The following is a 25,616-nucleotide window of genomic DNA, read 5'->3' on the forward strand; positions in this document are numbered from 1 at the left end:
ATTTTGTTTTGTGATTATTAAATATATATGGTGGATGGTATATCTCCTGAAAAATAAATGTTTTGGTTTGAATTGGAGATTAAAGAGAGTATTCTAATTGAGCTCATGAGTTACTAACTGGAGTATACAAATCAATGAATTAGACATGATAATCAGTGATCAGGCGTAAACCATAAAACAAGTGACATATTTGGAATCAGTGTTTATCATTATCATTATATAAATAAGTGTTTATCTTTATACATGTATTTCATGTATAGTTCAAGAAATCTCTCTTCTCAGCGGTTTTTCTAACTACAAATAAATTGTGAGAATCACAAAACCAACAGACCAGTGAATAAAAGAAAAACCTGAAACAAAAATAACAAGCTAAATGACATTTCTTCTAATCACCATGTGTCTGCCCATACAAATCAGAAAGGCTTACGTATCCCTTCAACATTCACTTACTGAATGTTGGAAGGAAGAAATAGAAGATAATTTATGCCTCCTTTATGACCATATAGCACAAACTACAGAATATTAACCAGAAGGTAGTTCTAGGGTAAAGGAGAAGAATGAAAAGGGCTTAGGCAGCTTAAAGGACTTTATAAAATTTGACCTTGATACCAAATTGAAAATAAAATAACCATTTCGAGTAACTACCTTATTATCATTTTTCTAAGTTTCTGGTTCTCCACAAAGTAGAAGACTCCTTCAGTCTTGTGTAGTGGATTTGGTAGCTTTTAATAAGCCCATGAATATGCTCTAAGGGCAGCTCTTGAGGTTTTGAGAAGCTCTAAATATACTTTAGTGTGGCATATAATGTCTGGTAAAGAAGTTTGAGATTGGGGGGATGTGGGAGGAAACATTCGACTTATTATGTACTTCTGCAGTTACTGAGCTAAGAATAGGTAGTGACAAATGAAAAGGCTATATGTTACTATAAATAAGCATTCAAAGGCTTAATAAAATATATTTTAAGGGTTATTTCACATTGATTCCTATACAAATTTAATGAATTTAAATATGCACTATATACTGTTCTATTTGATTTAACTCTTTATATATTTATATATTTGACATAAATCTAAATATATAAATATGTAACATATGAATATATATTTAACATATATATATATAAAACTTTTGATGCTAAAAGTAGTAGAGCATGAAACATTAATGTTACTCATAATATGGCTATATCCATGTTATCATTTAAGATATTCATTTGATTTTTATTTTCTAAATTACAGGGTGAAGTCTGTCCCAGAGCTGAAGGCGATGAAGTCCAGAGGTGTGTGTGGGCCACAGCTGTCAATGTCAAGGACAAGTTCATTTATGTGGCACAGCCAACTCTGGACAGAGTCCTTCTTGTAGATGTGCAGTCTCAAAAAGTTATTCAGGTATGAATGACTCCTCCTTTTGAAAGTGGTTTTGAAGACTATTTAATTTAATGTAATAGACTTTACCAGGTAACTCGTGCATTGCCATTTGATTGCCATTGATAACTTGTTTCGTTACTTGGATAACTAAAAAGTATACACAATTTCTACAAACTGTCCTCTCATTCCGCTCCTTGAGCCTAAAAAATTAAAGACGTAATTGAAATAGCTTTTGTTTTCAACAGTTAGATTCCATGAATACCTCATAATCGCCACATGACCAGTTACACAAAAAACATCCTCACAATTGCTTATTCTGTCTAGAGCAAGGAGAGTCCCAGTCCAAGGCCAATTAAGGTGCTCCTAGTTACCATCACAGTAAAGTAGTATATCTTTCTCATGTGATTCTTAACAAAGGCTGAGACAATAGTAGATTTACTGGATAATAGTAGCTTAGTAGGTTTTACTATAGTAGTAAAACAAGTAATATGTGCATAGGTCAATGACAGAGAAAAACACCTATAACACGCCTTGCCATGTCATTTTTCCATGTTGCCATGGTCATGGTTATGACAAACTATTCTGGTTTGAGCCATCACCTATTTTATGCCCTGCTCTTTCTAAGACTGTCCATCTTGGACAGTCTACTAGAACTCAGTCTTACAATAATCAAGGGGCAGTGCAGGATTTATGCCCAGGCAGTCTGGCTCCAGTATCTCAGCCTTTGACTGTTAGGATCTATGGCTTCTCAGCTCAAAGGAAGCAAACTTAAAATAGTTTTGTGACATATGTATAATCTGTTAAATGGGAATAATAACTGTACATATCTCATAAAATTATACTAAGGATTATACCAATTTATGCATACAAAGCGTTTGTAGCAGAGTCTGGACTATAGAAGTGCTATTTACTGTCAAAATTCTGACAGACACAGGAATGTAACCATTTCTTATATTTACAGAGATTTTTTTTTCTTTTGCATCAATATTGGTTTGAATTTGAAGTAGCTGTTAGTCCCTCTAATGTTGATTCCTGACTAGAACCAAAAGAAGTGTTAAGAAGTTCAAAATCAGGGCCTCTCATTCTAAGAGTTCTTAACAGCTTCACATGAATTCATCCACCCACCTATCCATTCCATCCACCCATCTATCCATTCCATCCACCCACCTATCCATTCCATCCACCCACCTATCCATTCCATCCACCCATCTATCCATTCCATCCACCCATCTACCCATTCCATCCACCCACCTATCCATTCCATCCACCCATCTATCCATTCCGTCCACCCATCTATCCATTCTGTATACATTCATTAATTGCCTTTTATGAGATGTGTTTGGTATTACAAGTAAAAGAATCAAAAGTGTTTCTATTAGAAAGCTCTGATATCTCCAGAGTTACAAATTTACAATGGATAATTAGTCCAGTGGTTCAGTTTCTACTATGAGAATGAACAGAAGAGTCATGAGTAGAAGGATGAATAACTGTCTACTAGAAGATTCTAAGGCCTCCAGGGTTACACAGTTCCCTGTGCACCCAATCTAATGGTCCAGTATCTTCTGTGAGAACATATTTTTTCTGTCTATTTTGCTTCCTATGTGTCTGTCTTTGAGACTGCTTGATTTTTGACCAGGTTGATTTTACTTTGATTTCAGCTGCAACATAGGCCAGCGAATTATAGGCATTCAGTCAGGGATTATCAAGACTCTTTAGTTAGCATGTGTTAGCTACTAGATGTTCTTTTAATCAGGCTGTTCTTTAAATTCAGTGTTCAAACTGGAAACCTACACTGACTGAGTATGTACTACCTAGTAGATATTCAAAAGTGAGAAAAGTTAACATCATTTATTATTCATCTAACTTCCATCTTCAGACAATGAAGTAAAGTTTAAAATTAATAGGAAATATCAATAATGAAACATTCATGCAATGGTAAAAAATCACATCAATTATATTATTTTTCAAAGTGTCTATAATGCCTATAAAAAAGCAGAATGTAAAAGACATTATACAAGGTTAAAATATTAAAATAATATTACAATATAATTATGATTGTGGATATTTTCAGATAAGAATCTAACACATTTTTAGAAGTTAGAAAATTGGGCCTCAGTCCAAATGGGTTTTCCATGTGATCTTATGAAAATAATAATTATGCTTTATTACCCCTTCTAGTAATTACCTATCCAAAGGTAATCATTATGTGGCTTTCTGTCACCATAAGTCAGTATTGCCTAATTTTGAATATTACAGAGATGGAAATATACAGTATTCACTGTCTGTGTCTGGCTACATGATAATTGTGAGGTCATTTTGTTTGCATGGAGCTAGTGCTATTCTTTTTTTTTTTTCGCTACAGAAAAATCGATTACAGTTGATTCTCATTGTTTGCTGATTCTGTATTTAAAACTCACTCTCCTGAATTTATTTAGAACCACAAAACCAATACACATGGTGTTTTGCAGACGCTCAGGGACTTGTGCAGAGTGAGGAGAAATGTGTGACCTGAAGTACATGTCCCCATCTCAGGTTGGAAAAGGAGACACCCCGACCTTTTTGGTTCGGCTTTCATACTGTGAACAAGTGTTTTTTTCATGGTCTGTTTACTATTGTGTTTTCAAGGACAATTTTGTTGTGTTGAAACGCTTGTGAAGGAAGGTCGTGGTGTGCCTAACGGTGGGCTTAATTCATTCATGAGTCCTAATGCTGAGTTCAATGTTACTGGTTTATTTTTTTAATATAAATTTATTTATTTGTTTGTTTATTTCGTTTTGGCTGCATTGGGTCTTTGTTGCTGTGCACGTGCTTTCTCTAGTTGCAGTGAGCGGGGACTACTCTTTGTTGCGGTGCGTGGGCTTCTCATTGCGGTGGCTTCTCGTTGCAGAGCATGGGCTCTAGGACCGTGGGCTTCAGTAGTTGTGCTGCGTGGGCTCAGTAGTTGTGGCTCGCGGGCTCTAGAACGCAGGCTCAGTTAGTTGTGGTGCACGGGCTTAGTTGCTCTGCAGCATGTGGGATCTTCCAGGACCAGCCCTCGAACCCGTTTCCGCTGAATTGGCAGGCAGATTCTTAACCACTGTGCCACCAGGGAAGTTCTCAGTGTTACTGTTAATTAATGAACAATATGTATTAAATAACGTTTCTCTGTGCAGAAACACTCATGAAATTAGGTTATGTATTGATCAGATGATGAAAATCTTGTGACCAGAGACTGATAGGAACCAAACTATGCATTTCCTATAGAAGCAGTGGTTCAGTGTTCAGAAATTCAGTGTTTGTGGTGACTTTATAGAACAAATGCCATTAATAATGAGAAGCAAATGTATTTTGAAATATCAGACTTTATTTATACATTAACAGTAGGAAGGATAAATTCTGGAGGGAGATAATAGAAAGAAAAGGGAAATGTTGATAATTTGGTCAAAGTGAATGAGAATTTTCTGTAATATAATAAAGAGTAATACATAGTATATGTATATAATAATATATATGTGTATATGTAATATATATTATATATACTATATATATTTGTATATATTATTATATACATGTACTATGTATTATTCTTTATTATACAACTTATAAAATATAATACAGGAAGCTATCAGATTTAGAAAGGACAGTGAAACAAATGGAAAAAAGATCAGTACCTGAATATATTAACATGACACAGCCACACATAAAGCCAAAAGGAAGATCTAAAAATAGGAGATAAAGTACTATGAGAACAGCAGCTATTTTCTCAGTAGCAATAATGGACACCAAAAGAAAGTGAAATAATATTATTAAAAGACTAAATAGAAATAAAATATACTCTGATACTATATGGTCAGTGGAAAAAAGTATATAATTTATTTACTGTATCAGATACAAAAAAATAGACTATCAACAAAATAAATTTAAACAAAACTGAAACTGAAAACTATATGCTTCAGGAATAAGGAAAATTAAGCAGTTCTACTTGATGTATAGAGAGCGAGTAAACTGGTAAACATAGGACCTATTAAAATACTAACTGTCAATAATAATGATATTCCCTGAATTTAAGTTTGAAATTTTTAAAAGAGTGAAAACACAGGACCAAAATAGCAAAAAAAAAAGTTTAAATATTGTACAACAATATGTAAGCACGGAAGGGGCTGATATTATTTGAAATATATATGTTAAGGTTTCTTGTATTATTTAAGAATGGGAGTAATTATGGATTACCTGTGTACATTAAGTATGTTTATTAATATTTTAAGAAACTGTGTGTTAAATATTGTATTTGTCTATGAAAAAATAGAATTAAATGAACAACTTACTCCTAAATACAGTAGGAAAAGAAGAATTAAGAAAGAGAAAACAGTAAGAATGGAAAAATCAGGACAAAAATCTTTAAACAAAATTATAGAATAAAACCAAATATGTTTATAATTACAATAACCAAGAATGGAGTAAAGTAATAGCTGATAATAAAATGTAATGGACTGAATAATGAAAATCTAGCCATATGCAGATTATAAGATATATCCCAAAAATAAGAAAAAATAAAATTTGAAATTTAAGGACAGTTCCAGATAATTTAGTCATATACTAACAAAACAAAAAAGCTGATATAAGTGAGAAATATTTGATACTTCTGTTCTTGATAAATCAACAGACAAAATTAATACTTTATGCAAATTGAACATTATTACTATGCTTGAACTAACAGATACATGTATTATTTTTTGCATCCAGCAGTAATTAAATATACATTATTACTAAATATTTCACTTTCTAAACCTTTTCAATATCATTTCATATCACCGTTCATCCTGCTTTAATTAAATACAACACACTGCGTAGCTTATAAACAACAGAAATTCGTTTCTCAAGGTGGCAGCATGATCATGACCTGGTGAGGGCCCTCTTTCTGGTTCATAGCCATTGCCATCTCACTCTGTCTTCACATGGGGGAAGGGGCAAGCAATCTCTGTGGGGTCTTTTTTATAAAAGCACTAATCCCACTCATGAGGGCTCCATTATCATGACCTAATCACCTCCCAAATGCCCATCATCTGATACCATCATCTTTGAGGGTTAGGATTACAACAAGTGAATTCTGGGGGGACACAAACCTTCAGACTATATCATTCACTAAAGGAAACATTTTTGAAAATGAACACATGCTGGGTTATAAATTTACCCTCAAGAAATATTAATGAAATCATTTTATACTGATTCTCTGACACAGTGCTAAGCTATCAAAAACTGCAAAGTAAATTTAAAATGTCAATATCAATAACAAGTAATATTGATAATCATGATTAAACATGTTGACTCCAAGTAAGACTGTCTTTGAAGGAATTTTGTTACTGTAATGAAAAATAAATAAATAATAGATTGAAAATAAAACATTTGGGCTTCTCTGGTGGCGCAGTGGTTGAGAGTCCGTCTGCCGATGCAGGGGACACGGGTTCGTGCCCCAGTCCAGGAGGATCCCACATGCCGCGGAGCGGCTGGGCCCGTGAGCCATGGCCGCTGAGCCTGCGCGTCCGGAGCCTGTGCTCCGCAACGGGAGAGGCCACGGCAGTGAGAGGCCCGCGTACAGCAAAAAAAAAAAAAAAAGAAAAGTAAAGAAAACATTTAACTAGATAATTTTAGAATTTAGCTGAAGAAAATCACAATACTGTAAGTGAAACAAAGAAAGTAAAAATATAGGTAGATAAAGGCACAATGAAATGAATATATAAGAGGTAAAAATTGATTTATTCAAAAAAGACTAATTAAAAGGAAACAGAATTTTGGCAAAGAACAAGGACAAAAGTCATGGTTGATACTATTAGAACTGAATAAAAGAAATAACAATAACCACAATCCTAGCAGAGAGTAAAAGGAACTAAGAAAGTATTAAAGTAAAAGTCTTGGTAGTAAATTTGGAAATGTAGTGAGAAAGAACAAATTAAAGAGAAAGTATAAGTTAATAACATATAATCCAAGAAGTAATCAAAAAGGAACACTTTTATGACAAATGAACTGATTTAAGAGTACTAAAACAGAAAATTCTGTCCCAGATGGAATTAGAGGTGAAAGTTCTTCTGAACTTTAAAGTAACATTTTAGCAAGCAATTTGATGGGAAGTGGTAATTAAAAAATGTGTATTTTCACTGTCTTGATGGCTGACTTCCTGTTTTACCCCTTCTACCCACTCTGTATACAGTCTCTGCGTATTCTCAGATTGTCAGCTATCAAAAACAAATCTGAACCCTGTCTTCATGCATCTTGCCTCGTGCCACCATTTATCAGCCTTATTGCCTCATTCTTCTATAGCTGCCTTCCATTTGAGGTATAGTAGGAATGGAGAGTAACGTAACAGAGACTTCCCTATTGTAGGAAATATGTGGGCACTCAATCCTTGGATCAAAAAGGCAGTACTGTGTCATGGGTTTGCCCACACAACTCTGGGGAGGTATGGGATGGAATTGAATATTGCCCTTCTGTCAATAAAAAGAAAAATTTTGAATTATAGGGGTGCTTGAATACCTCCCTGGAAAGAAGTAGAGTGAAGTAGCAGCTGCAGTGATTTGGGACGTTCCGCAATGATCTATTCTATAGATATTTAGAGACCAAATTAGTTTAGAAAATGAAAATTTCCATATTGGGCATATTCAGTCTAGCCATCTTTCTGAAAGGGACATTATTTTCTGAGGCCTATTGTTGACTATAAATATCAACCTAAAATTTTACGTATATACTCCATAAAAATGTCTTTTAAAAAATTAAAGTTTTCTATCTTTGAATTTGCCTAAATTCTTTTTTTTTGTAACCAAAAAAAAATTTTTTTGTAACCAAAAAAATTTTTTGTAATTTCAGTCTGTGAGCCTCTTTAGATGATGAAATTCCATAAGTCTACTAAGTGTTGGCTGAAATAACACATCCCTATATTTGTCTTAACATGACCTTAGAGTATGTGAATTTTAATGCTTGAAAGTACATGCTTAAAGGTGAATTAGGAGTATCCTAATGACTCTACTTTTATACTTGAAAATAGGCAATCTCTTAGAATTCTAAATTCCCTTAAATTCTCCTAATTTAAAAACAACATGTAAATAATAGATTTAACAGATGTAGGTTTTGAAACTTATGCTTTATAAATTAATAATCCAATTAATTCAAGTTTTAAAACCCTTTAAGGAAAGAATATTTCTAGCTATTTAAAAAAATAAAGGTAAACTGCTTCATTTGTGATTTAAAGCTTTATTCATATCCAAGGACAGAGTATACTCAAAGTCACCTGCAAGGTACAAAGTTAGTTTTGTGAAAAGTAAAGCATCCTTTCTCAATTTGATACCTTTTCTCAACAGAGGCTGACTCAAGTCAGCCTTTTTTGTATCCACATGAAGTTATACTTCCTGACTGTGTGCTGTACCTCTGTTTGTTTCTTTATTTTAGCCTAAGTATATTATACAGTGGCAACTAAGAATAATAATTATAATCAAAATTTAATCATCTCCAAAATATGATAGAAACTAGTATAGAATTTTTTATAGGGTGGACAGAGAGCTGGAGCAGTGAAGTCCAAAATCAAATTGCCTTCTTTTTGAACAGAAAAAAAAGTAGAAAAAAAAAGTGAGAGAAAAAAAGAACAGTAAACTTATTTAAATTTACTCTTTCAAGTTTTTTTTCAGTCCAATTAAATTGGATCCCTAGTGTTTTATACTGACCTTATCTAAGAAATCATATTTCTGACTTTCTTTTATTTCTTTTGTATATATTTGAATGTGAGAATTGGTATTAAGTGTGTAATTTTAGCACGAAACATTTTAAAAACTTGAACATTGTTGCATTTTACTCTTAAATGGCAAATGTTTTCTTGACAACATGTTTTACAAACCTCATGATAAATTCTTACCATAGGGGTATATTTGTTTTCAGTGGATACATTAATATCATTTCTGTGTGCAGCTTAAAAATAAAAGGTCACACATTTTTAATGGAATCTATCACCTTGGTGTTGCTCTAAACATCAAATGCTTATTACTTTTCTTGCCATTAATACTTTTTGTAAGAATGGCATGCAGGTGATATTTTCCTGCGTAAAAGATTAACTAGTAAACAACTGACCTCATTTTGCCTTCTGTGGAGCAAAATCAGGTTCTGCTTGGATGCAGAAGTGGCTTATTGTAACACATCGGGTATTCTTAAGTGTCATCAGCAGTCTTCTCTAGCTGTTAGCGCATTATCCTGAGAATCTACATCATTACTTTAAATTAGGTTCACTTAATTAGCCAGCTGGTATTCTCCTTGTCAGATTGATACACAAGCTGTGTTTCACTGCTCCTTTATGTCAAGGCTAAACTCCAGGTTCAGGGTATCTTTGTGCTATTCTCACTTTTGTTGCTCTGACAAAATAACCCATCTTTATATAAGTTGACACAACTGGTCCATAACCAGTGTAGCATCAGTTTTAAATTATTTGTAGTTGGTGCACCCCCCTCAAGGAATACTGATAAAATTTTTTTTCAACATCTTTATTGAAGTATAATTGCTTTAAAATGGTTTGTTAGTTTCTGCTTTAAAACAAAGTGAGTCAGCTATACATATATGTATATCCCAATATCTCCTCCCTCTTGTGTCTCCCTCCCATCCTCCCTATCCCACCCCACTAGGTGGTCACAAAGCACCGAGGTGATCCCCCTGTGCTACGTGGCTGCTTCCCACTAGCTATCTATTTTACATTTGGTAGTGTATATATATCCATGCCACTCTCTTACTTCGTCCCAGCTTACCCTTATCCCTCACCATGTCCCCAAGTCCATTCTCTAAGTATGTGTGTTTATTCCTGTCCTGCCCCTAGGTTCTTCAGAATGATTTTTTTTTTTTTAGATTCCATATATATGTGTTAGCATACAGTATGTGTTTTCCTCTTTGTGACTTACTTCACTCTGTATGACAGACTCTAGGTACATCCACCTCACTAAAATAACTCAATTTTGTTTCTTTTTCTGGCTGAGTAATATTCCATTGTATATATATGTGCCACATCTTGTTTATCCATTCATCTGCTGATGGACACTTATGTTGCTTCCATGTCCTGGCTATTGTAAATAGAGCTGCAATGAACATTTTGGTACATGACTCTTTTGAATTATGGTTTTCTCAGGGTATATGCCCAGTAGTGGGATTGCTGGGTAATATGGTAGTACTATTTTTAGTTTTTACAGGAACCTCCATACTGTTCTCCATTGGCTGTACCAATTCACATTCCCACCAGCAGTGCAAGAGAGTTCCCTTTTCTCCACATCCTCTCCAGCATTTATTGTTTGTAGATTTTTTGATGATGGCCATGCTGATTGGTATGAGGTGACACCACAGTGTAATTTGCATTTGCATTTCTCTAATGCTTAGTGATGCTGAGCATCCTTTCATGTGTTTGATGCAATCTGTATATCTTCTTTGGAGAAATGTCTATTTAGAACTTATGCCCATTTTTGGATTGGGTTGTTTGTTTTTTTACATTGAGTTGAATGAGCTGCTTGTAAATTTTGGAGATTAAGCCTTTGTCAGTTGCTTCATTTGCAAATATTTTCTCCCATTCTGAGGGTTGTCTTTTCGCCTTGATATGGTTTCCTTTGCTGTGCAAAAGCATTTAAGTTTCATTAGGTCCCATTTGTTGATTTTTGTTTTTATTTCCATTTCTCTAGGAGGTGGGTCAAAAAGGATCTTGCTGCGATTTATGTCATAGAGTGTTCTGCCTATGTTTTCCTCTAAGAATTTGATAGTGTCTGGCCTTACATTTAGGTCTTTAATCCATTTTGAGTTCTTTTTTGTGTATGGTGTTAGGGAGTGTTCTAATTTCATTCTTTTACATGTAGGTCTCCAGTTTTCCCAGCACCACTTATTGAATAGGCTGTCTTTTCTCCATTGTATATTCTTGCCTCCTTTATAAAAAATAAGGTGACCATATGTGTGTGGGTTTATCTCTGGGCTTTCTATCCTGTTCCATTGATCTATATTTCTGTTTTTGTGCCAGTACCATACTGCCTTGATTACTGTAGCTTTGTAGTATAGTCTAAAGTCAGGTAGCCTGATTCCTCCAGCTCCATTTTTCTTTCTCAAGTTTGCTTTGGCTATTCGGGGGTCTTTTTTGTTTCCAAACAAATTGCAAAATTTTTTGTTCTAGTTCTGTGAAAAATGCCATTGGTAGTTTGATAGGGATTGCATTGAATCTGTAGATTGCTTTGGGTAGTAGAGTCATTTTAACAGTGTTGATTCTTCCAATCGAAGAACATGGTATATCTCTCCATCTGTTTGTGTTATCTTTAATTTCTTTCATCAGTGTCTTATAGTTTTCAGCATACAGGTCTTTTGTCTCCTTAGGTAGGTTTATTCCTAGCTATTTTATTCTTTTTGTTGCAGTGGTAAATGGGAGTGTTTCCTTAATTTCTCTTTCAGATTTTTCATCATTAGTGTACAGGAATGCAAGAGATTTCTGTGCATTAATGTTGTATCCTGCTGCTTTACCAAATTCATTGATTAGCTCTACTAGTTTTCTGGTAGCATCTTTAGGATTCTCTGTGTATAGTATCATGTCATCTGCAAACATTGACAGTTTTACTTCTTTTCCAATTTGGATTCCTTCTATTTCTTTTTCTTCTCTGATTGATGTGGCTAAAACTTCCAAAACTACGTTGAATAATAGTGGTGAGAGTGGGCAACCTTGTCTTCTTCCTGATCTTAGTGAAAATGCTTTCAGTTTTTCACGACTGAGAAAAATGTTGGCTGTGGGTTTGTCATATATGTACTTTATTATGTTGAGGTAAGTTCCCTCTATGCCTACTTTCTGGAGGGTTTTTATCATAAATAGGTGTTGAATTTTGTCAAAAGCTTTTTCTGCATCTATTGAGATAGTCATATGGTTTTTCTCCTTCAATTTGTTAATATGGTTTATCCCATTGATTGATTTGTGTATATTGAAGAATCCTTGTATTCCTGGAATAAACCCCACTTGATCATGGTGTATGATCCTTTTAATGTGCTGTTGGATTCTGTTTGCTAGTATTTTGTTGAGGATTTTTGCATCTATGTTCATCAGTGATATTGGCCTGTAGTTTTCTTTTCCTGTGACATCTTTGTCTGATTTTGGTATCAGGGTGATGGTGGCCTCATAGAATGAGTTTGGGAGTGTACCCCCCTCTGATATATTTTGGAAGAGTTTGAGAAGGATACGTGTTACCTCTTTTCTAAATGTTTGATGGAATTCGCCAGTGATGCCATCTGTTCCTGGGCTTTTGTTTGTTGAAAGATGTTTTTTTTTTCTTTTTCTTTTTGCGGTACGTGGGCCTCTCAATGTTGTGGCCTCTCCCGTTGCGGAGCACAGGCTCGGGACGCACAGGCTCAGCAACCATGGCTCACGGGCTCAGCTGCTCCGCGGCATGTGGGATCTTTCCGGACCGGGGCACGAACCCGTGTCCCCTGCATCTGCCGGCGGACTCTCAACCACTGCACCACCAGTGAAGCCCTTGTTGAAAGATTTTTAGTCACAGTTTCAATTTCAGTGCTTGTGATTGGTCTGTTTATATTTTCTATTTCTTCATGGTTCCATCTCAGAAGGTTGTGCTTTTCTAAGAATTTGTCCATTTCTTCCAGGTTGTCCATTTTATTGGCATATAGTTGCTTGTAGTAATCTCTCATGGTCCTTTGTATTTCTGCAGTGTCAGTTGTTACTTCTCATTTTTCATTTCTAATTCTGTTGATTTGAGTCTTATCCCTGTTTTTCTTGATGAGTCTAGATAGTGGTTTATCATTTTTGTTTATCTTCTCAAAAACCAGCTTTTAGTTTTATTGATCTTTGCTATCATTTCCTTAATTTCTTTTTCATTTATTTCTGATCTGATCTTTATGATTTCTTTCCTTCTGCTAACTTTATGGGTTTTTTGTTCTTCTTTCTCTAATTGCTTTAAGTGTAAGGTTAGGTTGTTTATTGGAGGTGTCTCTTATTTCTTGAGGTAGGATTGTATTGCTATAAACTTCCCTCTTAGAACTGTTATTGCTGCATCACATCGGTTTTGGGTTGTTGTTTTTTCATTGTCATTTGTTTCTAGGTATTTTTTCACTTGCTCTTTGTTTTCTTCAGTGATCTCTTGGTTATTTAGTAGTGTATTGTTTAGCCTCCATGTGTTTGTATTTTTTATAGAGTTTTTCCTATAATTGATATCTAGTCTCATAGCATTGTGGTAGGAAAAGATACTTGATACGATTCAATTTTCTTAAATTTACCAAGGCTTGATTTCTGACCCAAGATATGATCTATCCTGGAGAATGTTCCATGAGCACTTCAGAGGAAAGTGTATTCTGTTGTTTTTGGATGGAATGTCCTATAAATATCATTTAAGTCCATCTTGTTTAATGTATCATTTAAAGCTTGTGTTTCCTTATTTATTTTCATTTTGCATGATCTGTCCATTGGTGAAAGCTAGGTGTTCAAGTCCCCTACTATGATTGTTACTCTTGATTTCCCTTTTTGTGGCTGTTAGCATTTGCCTTATGTATTGAGGTGCTCCTGTGTTGGGTGCTAGCTATTTACAATTGTTATATCTTCTTCTTGATTTGATCCCTTGATTATTATGTAGTGTCCTTCTTTGTCTCTTTTAATAGTCTTTATTTTAAAGTGTATTTTATCTGTTATGAAGATTGCTACCCAGCCTTTCTTTTGATTTCTATTTGCATGGAATATCTTTTTCCATCCCCTCACTTTCAGTCTGTATGTGTCCCTAGGTCTAAAGTGGGTCTCTTGCAGACAACATATATATGGGTCTTGTTTTTGTATCCATTCAGCCAATCTGTGTCTTTTGGTTGGAGCATTTAATCCATTTACTTTTAAGGTAGTCATCAATATGTATGTTCCTATTACCATTTTCTTAATTGTTTTGGGTTTGTTATTGTAGGTCTTCTCCTTCTCTTGTATTTCCTGCCTAGAGAAGTTCCTGTAGTATTTGTTGTAAAACTGGTTTGGTGGTGCTGTATTCTCTTAGCTTTTGCTTGTTTGTAAAGATTTTAATTTCTCCATAAAATCTGAATGAGATCCTGGCTGGATCGAGTAATCTTGGTTGTAGGTTTTTTCCCTTTCATCACTTTCAGTATGTCCTGCCACTCCCTTCTGGCTTGCAGAGTTTCTGCTGAAAGATCAGCTGTTAACCTTATGGGGGTTGCCTTGTATGTTATTTGTTGTTTTTCCCTTGCTGCTTTTAATATTTTTTCTTTGTATTTAACTTTTGATTGTTTGATCAGTATGTGTCTTGTCGTGTTTCTCCATGGATCTATCCTGTATGGGGCTCTCTGCACTTTCTGGACTTGATTGACTAGTTCCTTTCTTAGGGAAGTTTTCAACTATAATCTCTTCAAATATTTTCTCAGTCCCTTTTTTTTTTTCTCTTTTTCTTCTTCTGGGACCCCTAAAATTTGATTTTAGTACGTTTAATTTTGTCCCAGAGGTCTCTGAGACTGTCCTCAATTCTTTTCGTTCTTTTTTCTTTATTCTGCTCTGTGGTAGTTATTTCCACTATTTTATCTTCCAGGTCACTTATACATTCTTCTGCCTCAGTTATTCTTCTATTGATTCCTTCTATAGTATTTTAAATTTCATTTATTGTGTTGTTCATCACTGTTTGTTTGCTCTTTAGTTCTTCTACGTCCTTGTTAAACATTTCTTTTATTTTCTCCATTCTATTTCCAAGATTTTGGATCACCTTCACTATCATTACTCTGAATTCTTATTCAGGTATACTCCTCTTTTCCTCTTCATTTGTTAGGTCTGGTGGGTTTTTATCTTGCTCCTTCATCTGCTGTGTGTTTCTCTGTCTTCTCATTTAGCTTAACTTACTGTGTTTGGGGTTTCCTTTTCTCAGGCTGCAGGTTCATAATTCCCATTGTTTTTGGTGTCTACCCCCAGTGGCTAAGGTCGGTTCAGTGTGTTGTGTAGGCTTTCTGGTGGAGGGGACTGGTGCCTGTTCTCTGGTGGATGAGGCTGGATCTTGTCTTTCTGGTGGGCAGAACCGTGTCTGGTGGTGTGTTTTGGGGTGTCTGTGACATTATTATGATTTTAGGCAGCCTCTCTGCTAATGGGTGGAGTTGTGTTCCTGTCTTGCTAGTTGTTTCGCATAGGGTGTCCAGCACTGTAGCTTGCTGGTCATTGAGTGGAGCTGGGTCTTAGCATTGAGATGGAGATCTCTGAGGAGCTTTTGCTGTTTGATACTACATGGGGCTGGGAGGTGTCTGGTGGACCAATATCCTGAACTTGGCTCTCCCACCTCAGAAGCTCAGGCCTGACACCTGGCCAGAGCACCAAGACCCTATCAGTGACACAGCTCAGAAAAAAATGGAGACAAAAAGAAAGAAAGGAAGGAAAAAAGAGAATAAAGTTATTAAAATAAAAAATATATTAAAAATTAAAAAATTGAAAATAATTAAAAAAAGAAAAAAAAGGAGAAAGAAAGAAAGAAGAAAGCAACCAAACCAAAAAACAAATCCACCAATGAAAACACACGCTAAAAACTATACTAAGAAAAAAAAGGACAGACCGTATCCTAGGACAGATGGTAAAAGCAAAGCTATAGTGACAAAATCATACAAAGAAGCATAGACATACACACTCACAAAAAGAGAAAAAGGAAAAAAAAAATATATATATATATATAAAGAAGAGAGCAACCAAATCAATAAACGAATCTACCAATGATAATAACCTCTAAATTCTAAACTAAGGGTGAGTGCCGGTTGGCACCGATCCTCTGTGCGGGAAATCTCTCCGCTTTGCCCTCCGCACCCTTGTGGCTGCGCTCTCTTCCGCAGCTCCGAAGCTTCCCCCCTCTGCCACCTGCAGTCCCCGCCCGCGAAGGGGCTCCTAGTGTGTAGAAACCTTTCCTCCTTCACGGCTCCCTCCTAGAGGTGCAGGTCCCATCCCTATTTTTTGTCTCTGTTTTTTCCTTTTTCCCTACCCAGTTTTGTGGGGAGTTTGTTGCCTTTTGGGAGGTCTGAGGTCTTCTGCCAGCGTTCAGTAGGTGTTCTGCAGGATTTGTTCCACATATAGATGTATTTCTGATGTATTTGTGGGGAGGAAGGTGATTTCCACGTCTTACTCCTCAGCCATCTTGAAGGTCTCTAATACTGATAAATTTATATCACACTAGGTATGTTGGGATTATGAGGGAGTTAAAATTTATAGATCTACAAAGAAAAAAAGAACTCATACTGTAAGTAAATTGTATCCTTATTCAGTGTTTGAAACAATATTTTAAAATATTAAAGAAAAAAATATCAGTATCTTTATAAAGCTACAACAGATAAAAACTTTTTGTTATTACATTATGTAGTATATTTTACACATTTTTACAAAGGAATAGGATAAGAAGATAATTCATCATGATAATATAACACTGAAAATGGTACTTACATGGGAAGATAAGAAATATGATTCTAGGATCTGAATATTTAGACTACTATTAATTACAATAACAAAATGTTAAGTTATTTGAAAGATACTTCTGAATATGTCCATAAATCAATAAATCTTTGGAAGAAGGATTGTGGCCTAATTATCTGAATATCAGATAATATCAGGCCAAGCAAAGGCTACTGTGTACAGAAAATTACAGTGTTTATGGGATGGAGAGAAGTTTCCAAACTATAGTATCAGAAAATTTTATTTAAACAAAGTCTCACAGAAGCATTCAATAGATCAAAAGTGAGCCCCTTTGTTCTATTATGGGGCAGTTCAAAGCACCTGCTGTGAATAAGGCTCATTTCTGTAAGCTTCTCAAGGCAAAGTTTGAAAACAATTTTTCTAGCAAAATAATATTGGTAGTCAAATGCAAATTATACTAAGTACTAATTGAGCATTCTATGCACATAAGGTAATTTTGAGGTGAAAGATAAGCATATGTGCAATGCTTTTTCCCAGTCACACATTCTTGAAAATTACATATTGATTTACATCGTTTTTCTTGATAAATGCTCGATGGCTGCAGAAACAAAAAATATTTACGCTAATGGTCTCCAAACGAAATGTATGCAACACAAGGGCAATGAAAGATGACTAGTTGTGAGAAGGGAATCCCAAGACATTGTTTATTTTTATTTTTATCTTAAAAAATCATATTACATTTTATGAATATTTAACATATGGACCAAAGTTGGAGACCTGAATTTATCTGTATATTGGATGGCGGGTATGAAGTTATCTTGAGGGAGAGTGTGAATTTTATAGTTTGTAGGGATGGACATTGGTACCCTTAGTCTTTTGTTTACTTTTATCTATATAAATATCAATAGTGCACATGTCAACAAAACAACTGTCAAGAAGATTAAAATAATAATTTGTATTTGTAAAATATTTAGAGAAAAATTTTGTTCATAACAAGCCTAGTGCAGAGTGTAGTTGTCTTTGTTATATAAAGTAATAATCATGATCTTAATTATAGTGCCTTTTGTCATGTTGTTCAATTTTGCAATTTGCTTTTCCCAGTGAAGTAGATGTAGGTGCTCATTAATTATATATCGAATACTACAATTTACAAGGTACTGTTCTAAGTGCATAAGTGATACCGTTGAGCTAAACAAACACAAAAGGCCTGCCTTCTTGGAGCCTAGAGCCCACTGGATAGAGACAAACAACAAAAAATAAGAATACTAAAAATGACACGTAAATTCTACGATAAGGAAAGTGGTCAGTGCCACTGGAAAAGGTAAAATGGCAGAGCAGACCAGGTGGGACTGGGAAAGTGAAAGATGAAGGGCAGGCTGGGTGCACTAAATAGAGTGGCCATGCTGGCCTCACCCACAAGGTGAGTTCTCAGCAAAGGTGTCCAAGAAGTAGACACTGGGTTATCCGGGGAAGGCGGTTGGTTCTGGGGAAAAGCCTCCAAAAAGTAGAAGTGTGATCGGCATGTTGGATGAACAGCAAGGAAGCCAGAGCATCTGGATTGGAGCCATCGGGGGGAGCCTGGAAGGTGAAGGATCTGAGAAAGAAGACCAGGTGCGACAGGTCATTATAAGGGCTTTTGGCTTTTACTCTGAGGGAACTGAGAAGACATTGTGTTTTGAGCAAATTGGTGCCATGATCTGCCTAATGCTCACCAGAAAAGAAAAGAAAACAAATCACTGACGAATCTGTCGAGAAAGTGGACGAGTAGAAAGTTGAAGGGTGGAAACCAGGAGATGGGGTTGGAGGTGATAGAGGCCCCTATGTGGTCTAAGCAGGGCAGGAGCTGCAAAGGGCTCAGCGTTTGGAAGGCAGGTCCAGCTGGGGCGTGAGGATGGGAAGTAGAGGAGAAAGAGGACCATTAAGGATAATAGACTCTATACTGTCTTTTTCAAAAATAAGATCTGTTTTATAACACAGGCTTACAGGCTTACTTGTGGCACGAATTTCTTGTGTGTGTCAAATATAGTGCCTTTCTCTTTTTCAGAAGCTAATGGTCTAAATTGAACGTTTAGAGTACTTTCCAAAGTAGACCAGCAGATATTTTATAAAAGTCAACACCTGTAATTTATCCCTTTCAAACATTGGCTATTTATGTAGGAAAATTTCTGTTTTTTGACTGAAAACTGGGTTATGGAAAGATGATCCTGAATACAGTTGTTTGCACATATTTTTGTCATTGTTGTATGATTTCCTGGCTGAAAACCATGTCAGCATTTCCTCCGTAAAACGTTTTGTATCTGCACACTTGAGAACTTGTAAATAGATTTTTCCTTTCAAATTGAGAAGTTGTTTTGAAAATTGATATTTTCTTCCTTTAAAAACGTATCTTCACTTATTTGAAGGAATTTAATTGTGAACTGCCTTCTGACACCTCCTGAAATATATTCTCATAACTTAACTTTAAAAAATACACTACCATGTGTCAAATTGATAGCCAGTGGGAACCTGCAGTGTAGCACAGGGAGCTCAGCTCAGTGCTCTGTGATGACCTAGCGGGGTGGGATGGGAGGGGTGGAAGGGAGATGCAGAGGGAGGGGATATAGGTATACATATAGCTGATTCACTCTTTTGTACAGCATAAACTAACACAACATTGTAAAGCAAATATATCCCAATTTAAAAATAATAAGATAAATAAAAAATTGTCTCTGTCCTGCCATTTATAAAAGAAAATGTTTATACTTTAAGGCTCAATTAAAGCCTAAGGCTCAATTAAAGCCTCGCTTCCTCTTCTCCCCCATCCTGCTCTGTACTTCTTCCTCTGAGCTTCCAAGGCATTTGGCCCTTATTTTTATTTTGTGACATGCATCAAGTTATTTTAAATTCTTCTTTCACCCTCTCACCTATAAACTCTTCCAGGACAGAGACTGTGATTATTAAAGTAAATAACCTCTTCTAGTTTCTTCATTTGCTAAATAAGGGCATTACATCTCTAAAACACTATAATGCTGTCATGTAAATACTCTAGTTCAGTTAGTCTTTCTAATAGTAGGAGCAGTGGTATTTCCATCGTGTTTAGCATTCATCAGGCATACCTGAGCACTTTATATTTACTACCTCACCCAGTATTTACAACGACCCTCTGAAGTAGGTGTTATTACTGTCTCCATTTTATTATAGAGGAAACTGAGCCACAGAAAGCGTTAGTAAGTTCCCAAGTTATTATTATTATTTAAATTTAAGTGAAGACACTAAGATTTGAAGTCAGCTTCAGAATACATGCTCATAAGCATGGTGTATACTGCCTCTCAGTGATTCTCCCCTGGGATTGTACTGCTTATACAAATGATACTGCATATACTTGGGTCCCGTGGGTTTCTCTTCACCCTCCAAAAGAAAAAAACCCCAAAGAATGTTTCTTATCTATGAAGCATAAATAATAGGGCAGCATATCCAAACATTGTCAGGAATGAAACTGTCCACTAGGAGGAATGGTCTTTCATAGGTAGGGAGGTTCCCACTTTGGGAAAGAACTCAGACCCAGATCCCAGGCTTGCTGTTCACTAGCTGGATGCCTGCCGGTAAGATAAGTGTCTCAGTTTTCTTATCACGTCTTATGGGGACATTAACAGAACCTATGGATCGTGGTATGTCCTTACAAGATAATAGTTATGAAGGGCCAAGTGGAAAGAAAAGAAATTTATGAGAGCTGGCAAACTGAAAATTTTTATTCAAATTGTTCCCTACTTTATAAAGTTATCTAAGGATCTTTGCTATTTTTATAACCATATCTTAACAATTGATTAGCAATGAGGTCTTTTTGTTATTGCTGCTTCTGTTGCCTATTGAATTATTTTATCTTTAACTTTTTAAATGCCTAAAGATTATTCCATTTTAAGTTGCATGCAAAATAGGCTATTATAATCCTACATAGATCAGGTTTAACATATAAAGGGAAAAATTTGAAAAATCAAAGGAATCTTACTGCCTTGTTATTAGTGTAATGATTAATGATGGCTCTTTTGCTATATACCCGTTGAAATTATTGATCAGTACATGAAGAATCGAAATGAAACGTCTGGCATTCACTTGAGTACGATTCACCAAATACCAGACCAGCTATTCCTCAAGCAATAGAACTGTATAGTTATCCCAAATAGCATCAAGTCTCGGGATAGTTATTCTAGGTTTGTGCCGCAGTTCAAGACTATCATGGAGAATTCAGTCTCCTTTCATGTTTCTCCTGCTAAATCCTCAAAGTGGTGGCTTTTCCTTCTTAAGCTTATTGTTTCATGACCTCAAAATGGCTTTAGAAATTGAAGCTTAATATCCTCATCTGACAGCATTCAAATCAGGAAGAAGGAGAAAGTGTGGTGCGTGGGGGTCTCCTCCTGCTATTGTCTCTTTTGATGGAAATGCTTCACTCTCAGAAATCATTCATCACCTTAATCTTCACAATGTGTAAACTAGAATATGCCATGTGACTACCCCTCACCTCTAGGGAGTTGGGGAAATTTCACCCTTGTCAGAGGGGAATAAGATTAGTCATTGGCTTAAATCTCTGCTGGTCCTCAGGTGGGCTACCTTCCCTTAGAACATCACTGCCCACCTGAACCCAAAATGTTATCGTGGCTCTGTTAGCCAGAGAGAAAGGGGTGAGGACACTAATACAGAAATGCTTAAATAGGTCTTTTCAGAAATCCAGTAATTAATTCTAATCCAAGAATATTGAGAATTTTAAATAGATAAAACACAGGGCAAGATTTCAGAAAAGAAATACTTTAGTAAGACTAAATTGCCAAAGTGTAAGTTAAAATATGAATCTCTATATATTCAACTACAACTTTTAATCCACTGAGAAGAGAATTACATTATAAACTAGGACTTGGGAAATTCTCTAAGGATATTCAATAGAGCTTGGAAAGAAACGTTTTCAATATTGGATAAAGGTTGTTTTACTGAAAACAATTTGTTCTATGTTATTAAATTAGAAAATGTGTAACTATTAATATTGCAGGAAATTACTTCTAAAAGGTATTAGTTTATGATATAAATAGCTTGGAATTAAGGTGAGTGAAATAACTTTCTGGCAGCAATGCGTGTTTTGGAAGTTTTGTTTTCAGTAAATGCTAGATATTATAAATATTAGCAGAAAAATACATTTACCATATCAAGTACGATACAGAAAATTGCTTCTTTTTCTGTGGCTTTAGACTTCTCATTAAGGAAACTAAATTAGGTAATCTGTTATTAGAGTTACAACCATATATCAGATTGTTGGCATTTTAGCATTATAAATGGTCAAGTCCCATAACCAGCAGTGGGATAGAAAAATCTAATAGTATAAATATAGTTCTTACCTGTACTCAACAGTTGATTAAAATGCACATATTAATCATTTATATCTTGAGTTTCTAAATAGCTTCTCCATTATTTGCATAGGTAATGAATTTGCATAGGTAATGAATGAATGTAAGACTATATAAAATTGTGCAAAAATATATTTGAGTAAAGTATTATATTTCCAAATTAATCAAATAAAGGTTTAGAAAATTAGATAATTGGCAACATACATTTTTAATCTGACATCTAAACTCTTGGATTTTTCTATAATTTTTGGCCTAGTTTTAAACTAATATTTCGGTCTGAAAACTTTTTCAACTTCTATCTATTACAGGCAGTAAGCACAGACCCCATCCCTGTTAAATTACACTACGACAAATCACATGATCAAGTCTGGGTGCTAAGCTGGGGTACCATGGAAAAGACTTCTCCAACACTACAGGTAAGTATATTTCAGTGTATTTGAGAAAATAATGATCTTTTAAACCTTTCAATATCTAATTGGACACATAACCATTTAACGATGATATTCTTCCACCTAGATCTTCACAGTAAGGGAAAAAAATGTTGATTCTCAAGTACCTTTTTGCTTGGAAAATATTTTAGTTCAGACGTTCCAAACATTAGATTTATATGCAAAAAGAATAACCTAAAGCTGAAGCTATTAAGAAAAAAATATTATGATTTACGTTTCCTACCTCCCTCGAATTTTCATGAGAATTTTCTTGTTTCCATCTGTTTTAAATGGGGCCTGGAGGGTGGGTCCTGTGAGATAGAGACCAGGAGAGTTAGACAGAGTCTCAAAGCAGGTCCCCAGTGTTCTCCAAACACATAGTACTTTACTATCTGAGTGCAGGTTCACTTCTAATTGGGAATATGTACTGTCATTTTTGTGAAATTTGCTTATGTTTTGAAATTGTTTACATGAGAAATTGACAGATAGAGGTATATATACATATATACACATTTTGACAGTGACTATCTGTAGAGTTGATGAGAAACTTCCCACACATTGTCCAGCCATCTAAAAACAGGTTCTTTTTCTCTGAATGTCTAATAAAAATTATGCTAATAAGATTTAGTGAATTTTTAAAATACTTGGTGGGTGGAAGTGAAAGGTTAGTTTCACAACTGAAAATATAAAATAAAATGTAAGGACTGAGAATTACTCTTAAAATACGACATACAACAAGACTTATTTACATGAAGAGAGTGTGTGTGTATTTATGTATGTATAAGACGGATAGATGATAAATAGGTGATAGATAGATAGATATATAGATCATAGATGATAGACAGACTGACAGGAAACACAGGGTCTCTGGATCAGAGAACAGACTGTTTCTTACCCATGCAGCCTGTTAGTATTTATTCTCTGGCCCCAACCCCTATGGGGTGATGTGGTGAGAGGCTAGTGTCACCCTTCATGACCAGCACAGTCCTACTGCAGGAGGAGCCTGGAATCATGTGTCTCTAAGTTATTTTAGGCTGCTGGCACCTCAACCCACCGTCTCATGTGAGAGAGAAGAGATTATTAGTCTGGAAAGCATGCAAATCTTCTCCAGGGAGAGGAGGGGAAGGTCAGTACCCTGGCACCTCAGTAATTGGCTCAGAGGAATTAAGTCTCTAAATCTCTCAGGAGAAATACTCTGTTTCTAGCTTCCAAAGGCATTTTTGCTGCACGATCATCCTTTAACCAAGGTGGCGTGCTTTTTGCTCAGAAAGACTTGACTCTGCGGAAACGTCAAGATATTTATGGATAATCGTCTCCCAACAGGATTACCAGAAAATATCTTCGAGAGAAATGGGATTTGAGATTTGTTTGAAAGGGGAACAGATTTTCCTCTGGAGAAATTGAACTGAAACCAAAAACATGGTCAAGCTCTCATTTTTGCTAGAGTGTCCCTGTGCCATGATGGTGAAAGATTAGACTGGAAAGAGAGATTGACGCCAGGTCTTGAGGGCTAGGAAGTAACTTTTTAGCCCTAATGTGTTATATCTTATAATGGGACCCTCTCACCCTTGAAGGTGCAAAACATTTTATCAAGGATCTGAAAGCCCTCCTTTGTGTTTTCCTGTTGAGTATAATTAAATCTGTACATCTTTGTTGATTATGAAAGCAATATGTTTTATTTTCTGTGACATTTATAATTAATTAATTAATACCCATAAACTGTCATAATTTTAGGTATTTAAGACAGTGATTTTCCATCTAGTGTTCTCAGATGAAGTCTGAATATTTATCATAGTATGTTTTTCTTTTTAAAGAGCACTTATGTCTTATGAAAGCTTAAGAAATTCTGTAAAAATCTAAAACTCATTAGTCTGTCATCTGCACAGTTTTGGAACCTGTATGTAATGTCTTGTAAACGCACAACAATTAGAAAAGAAAATATCCCCAGGAAACAACTTGGAATAAAGTCCTTGCATTCTTCCATTGGCCAGGAAGTAGGACCCAGCCAGATGGTGTGACAGTGGGAGGTGGTAGCTCTGGGTTTGCAGCAGGCATCACATAAAGACAGGCCAGCAGCAGGATGCTGTTAGAAATGAGTTCAGAATTGTTGCAAGATTGGGCTTATTGATTGAGGTACATCACAGATCAATCTGTGTCCTTCAGTGAGCTCAGTCCTGAACCTGGCAATTCACCACTCCCTGCTCAATTCCAGCAACGAGAAGGACCTCAACCCATCAAAGTCCAGACTGAGGGGAACTGGGGAAGTGGCTTTGTATTTTTTACAACCTAGGACGGTGCCAAGCGCAGAAGAGAGGTCCAGTTAATCTGCCTTCAGTGGCGTGAAATATTTTTGCGTCATTAAGTTTGGGATGCAATACACACATTACAGTGTTGTTTAAGTGTTACCTGGCCCATAGCAAGCTCTCAGTAAGTATTATTATTGCTGCTGTCAGTCTAAGTATTATTATTAATTTCAAATACACGTACATGCAGCTTGAGAATTATGTACCTCTATACAATCTAAAGGGAAGAAAATTTGGGGAGTTCCATTGTTATTACCCCTGTTGAGTTTTATTAAAGTCTTATAGGCATAATTATGAATGGCTAAAATCCAGTGAGGACTTTCTCACTGTTACTCATTAATAAAATAGGTAGAGTACGTTTAAAGCGTTATCACATACTTTGGTTCTCTCTTCCTCTGGGCACATGGTGGGGGGGGCTTCTTTTGGTTGGGTGAGGCCATATGATTAGTTTTGGCAAAAGAGGTCTTTCATAAATGGAAACATTCAAGGTAGTTAGCTGCTCTTTCCGCATGGAAATCAGAATTAAAAACGCTAAAAACAATAGATATCCTACCAAAGCCCTCTAGGAAAGTAAGAGGTATGAAACAAAAGTCTTTATTATTAAAAAATAAAGAAGTAAGTAGTAAAGAAGTAAAGATTTGTTTCTGCTTTGTTTTGGTTTGTGACTATAACATGACTGAGCCTTTCTTGACTATTATAATAATTACTCTATTTTCTTGAACTTGGCAATTCCCAATGTAACTCAATGAAATTATGCTCATTGCAGT

The 25,616-nt window shown here is 35.6% G+C and overlaps 1 protein-coding gene across 5 annotated transcripts in view; it reads left to right on the top strand.

Annotated features, from left to right (window-relative positions):
* The window catches only part of FSTL5 (follistatin like 5), a 1,111,808-nt gene that overhangs the window by 1,041,697 nt on the left and 44,495 nt on the right, over window positions 1-25,616 (top strand). For all 5 annotated transcript variants that reach the window (XM_079921028.1, XM_079921031.1, XM_079921029.1 and 2 more), the window contains 2 exons: window positions 1,236-1,385; window positions 22,427-22,534. In XM_079921028.1, the coding sequence (XP_079777154.1) occupies window positions 1,236-1,385; window positions 22,427-22,534 (258 nt within the window). The remainder of the gene's footprint in view (window positions 1-1,235; window positions 1,386-22,426; window positions 22,535-25,616) is intronic.

Source organism: Stenella coeruleoalba (genome assembly GCF_951394435.1).
Source record: "Stenella coeruleoalba genome assembly, chromosome: 4".
NCBI classification, from domain to species: domain Eukaryota; kingdom Metazoa; phylum Chordata; class Mammalia; order Artiodactyla; family Delphinidae; genus Stenella; species Stenella coeruleoalba.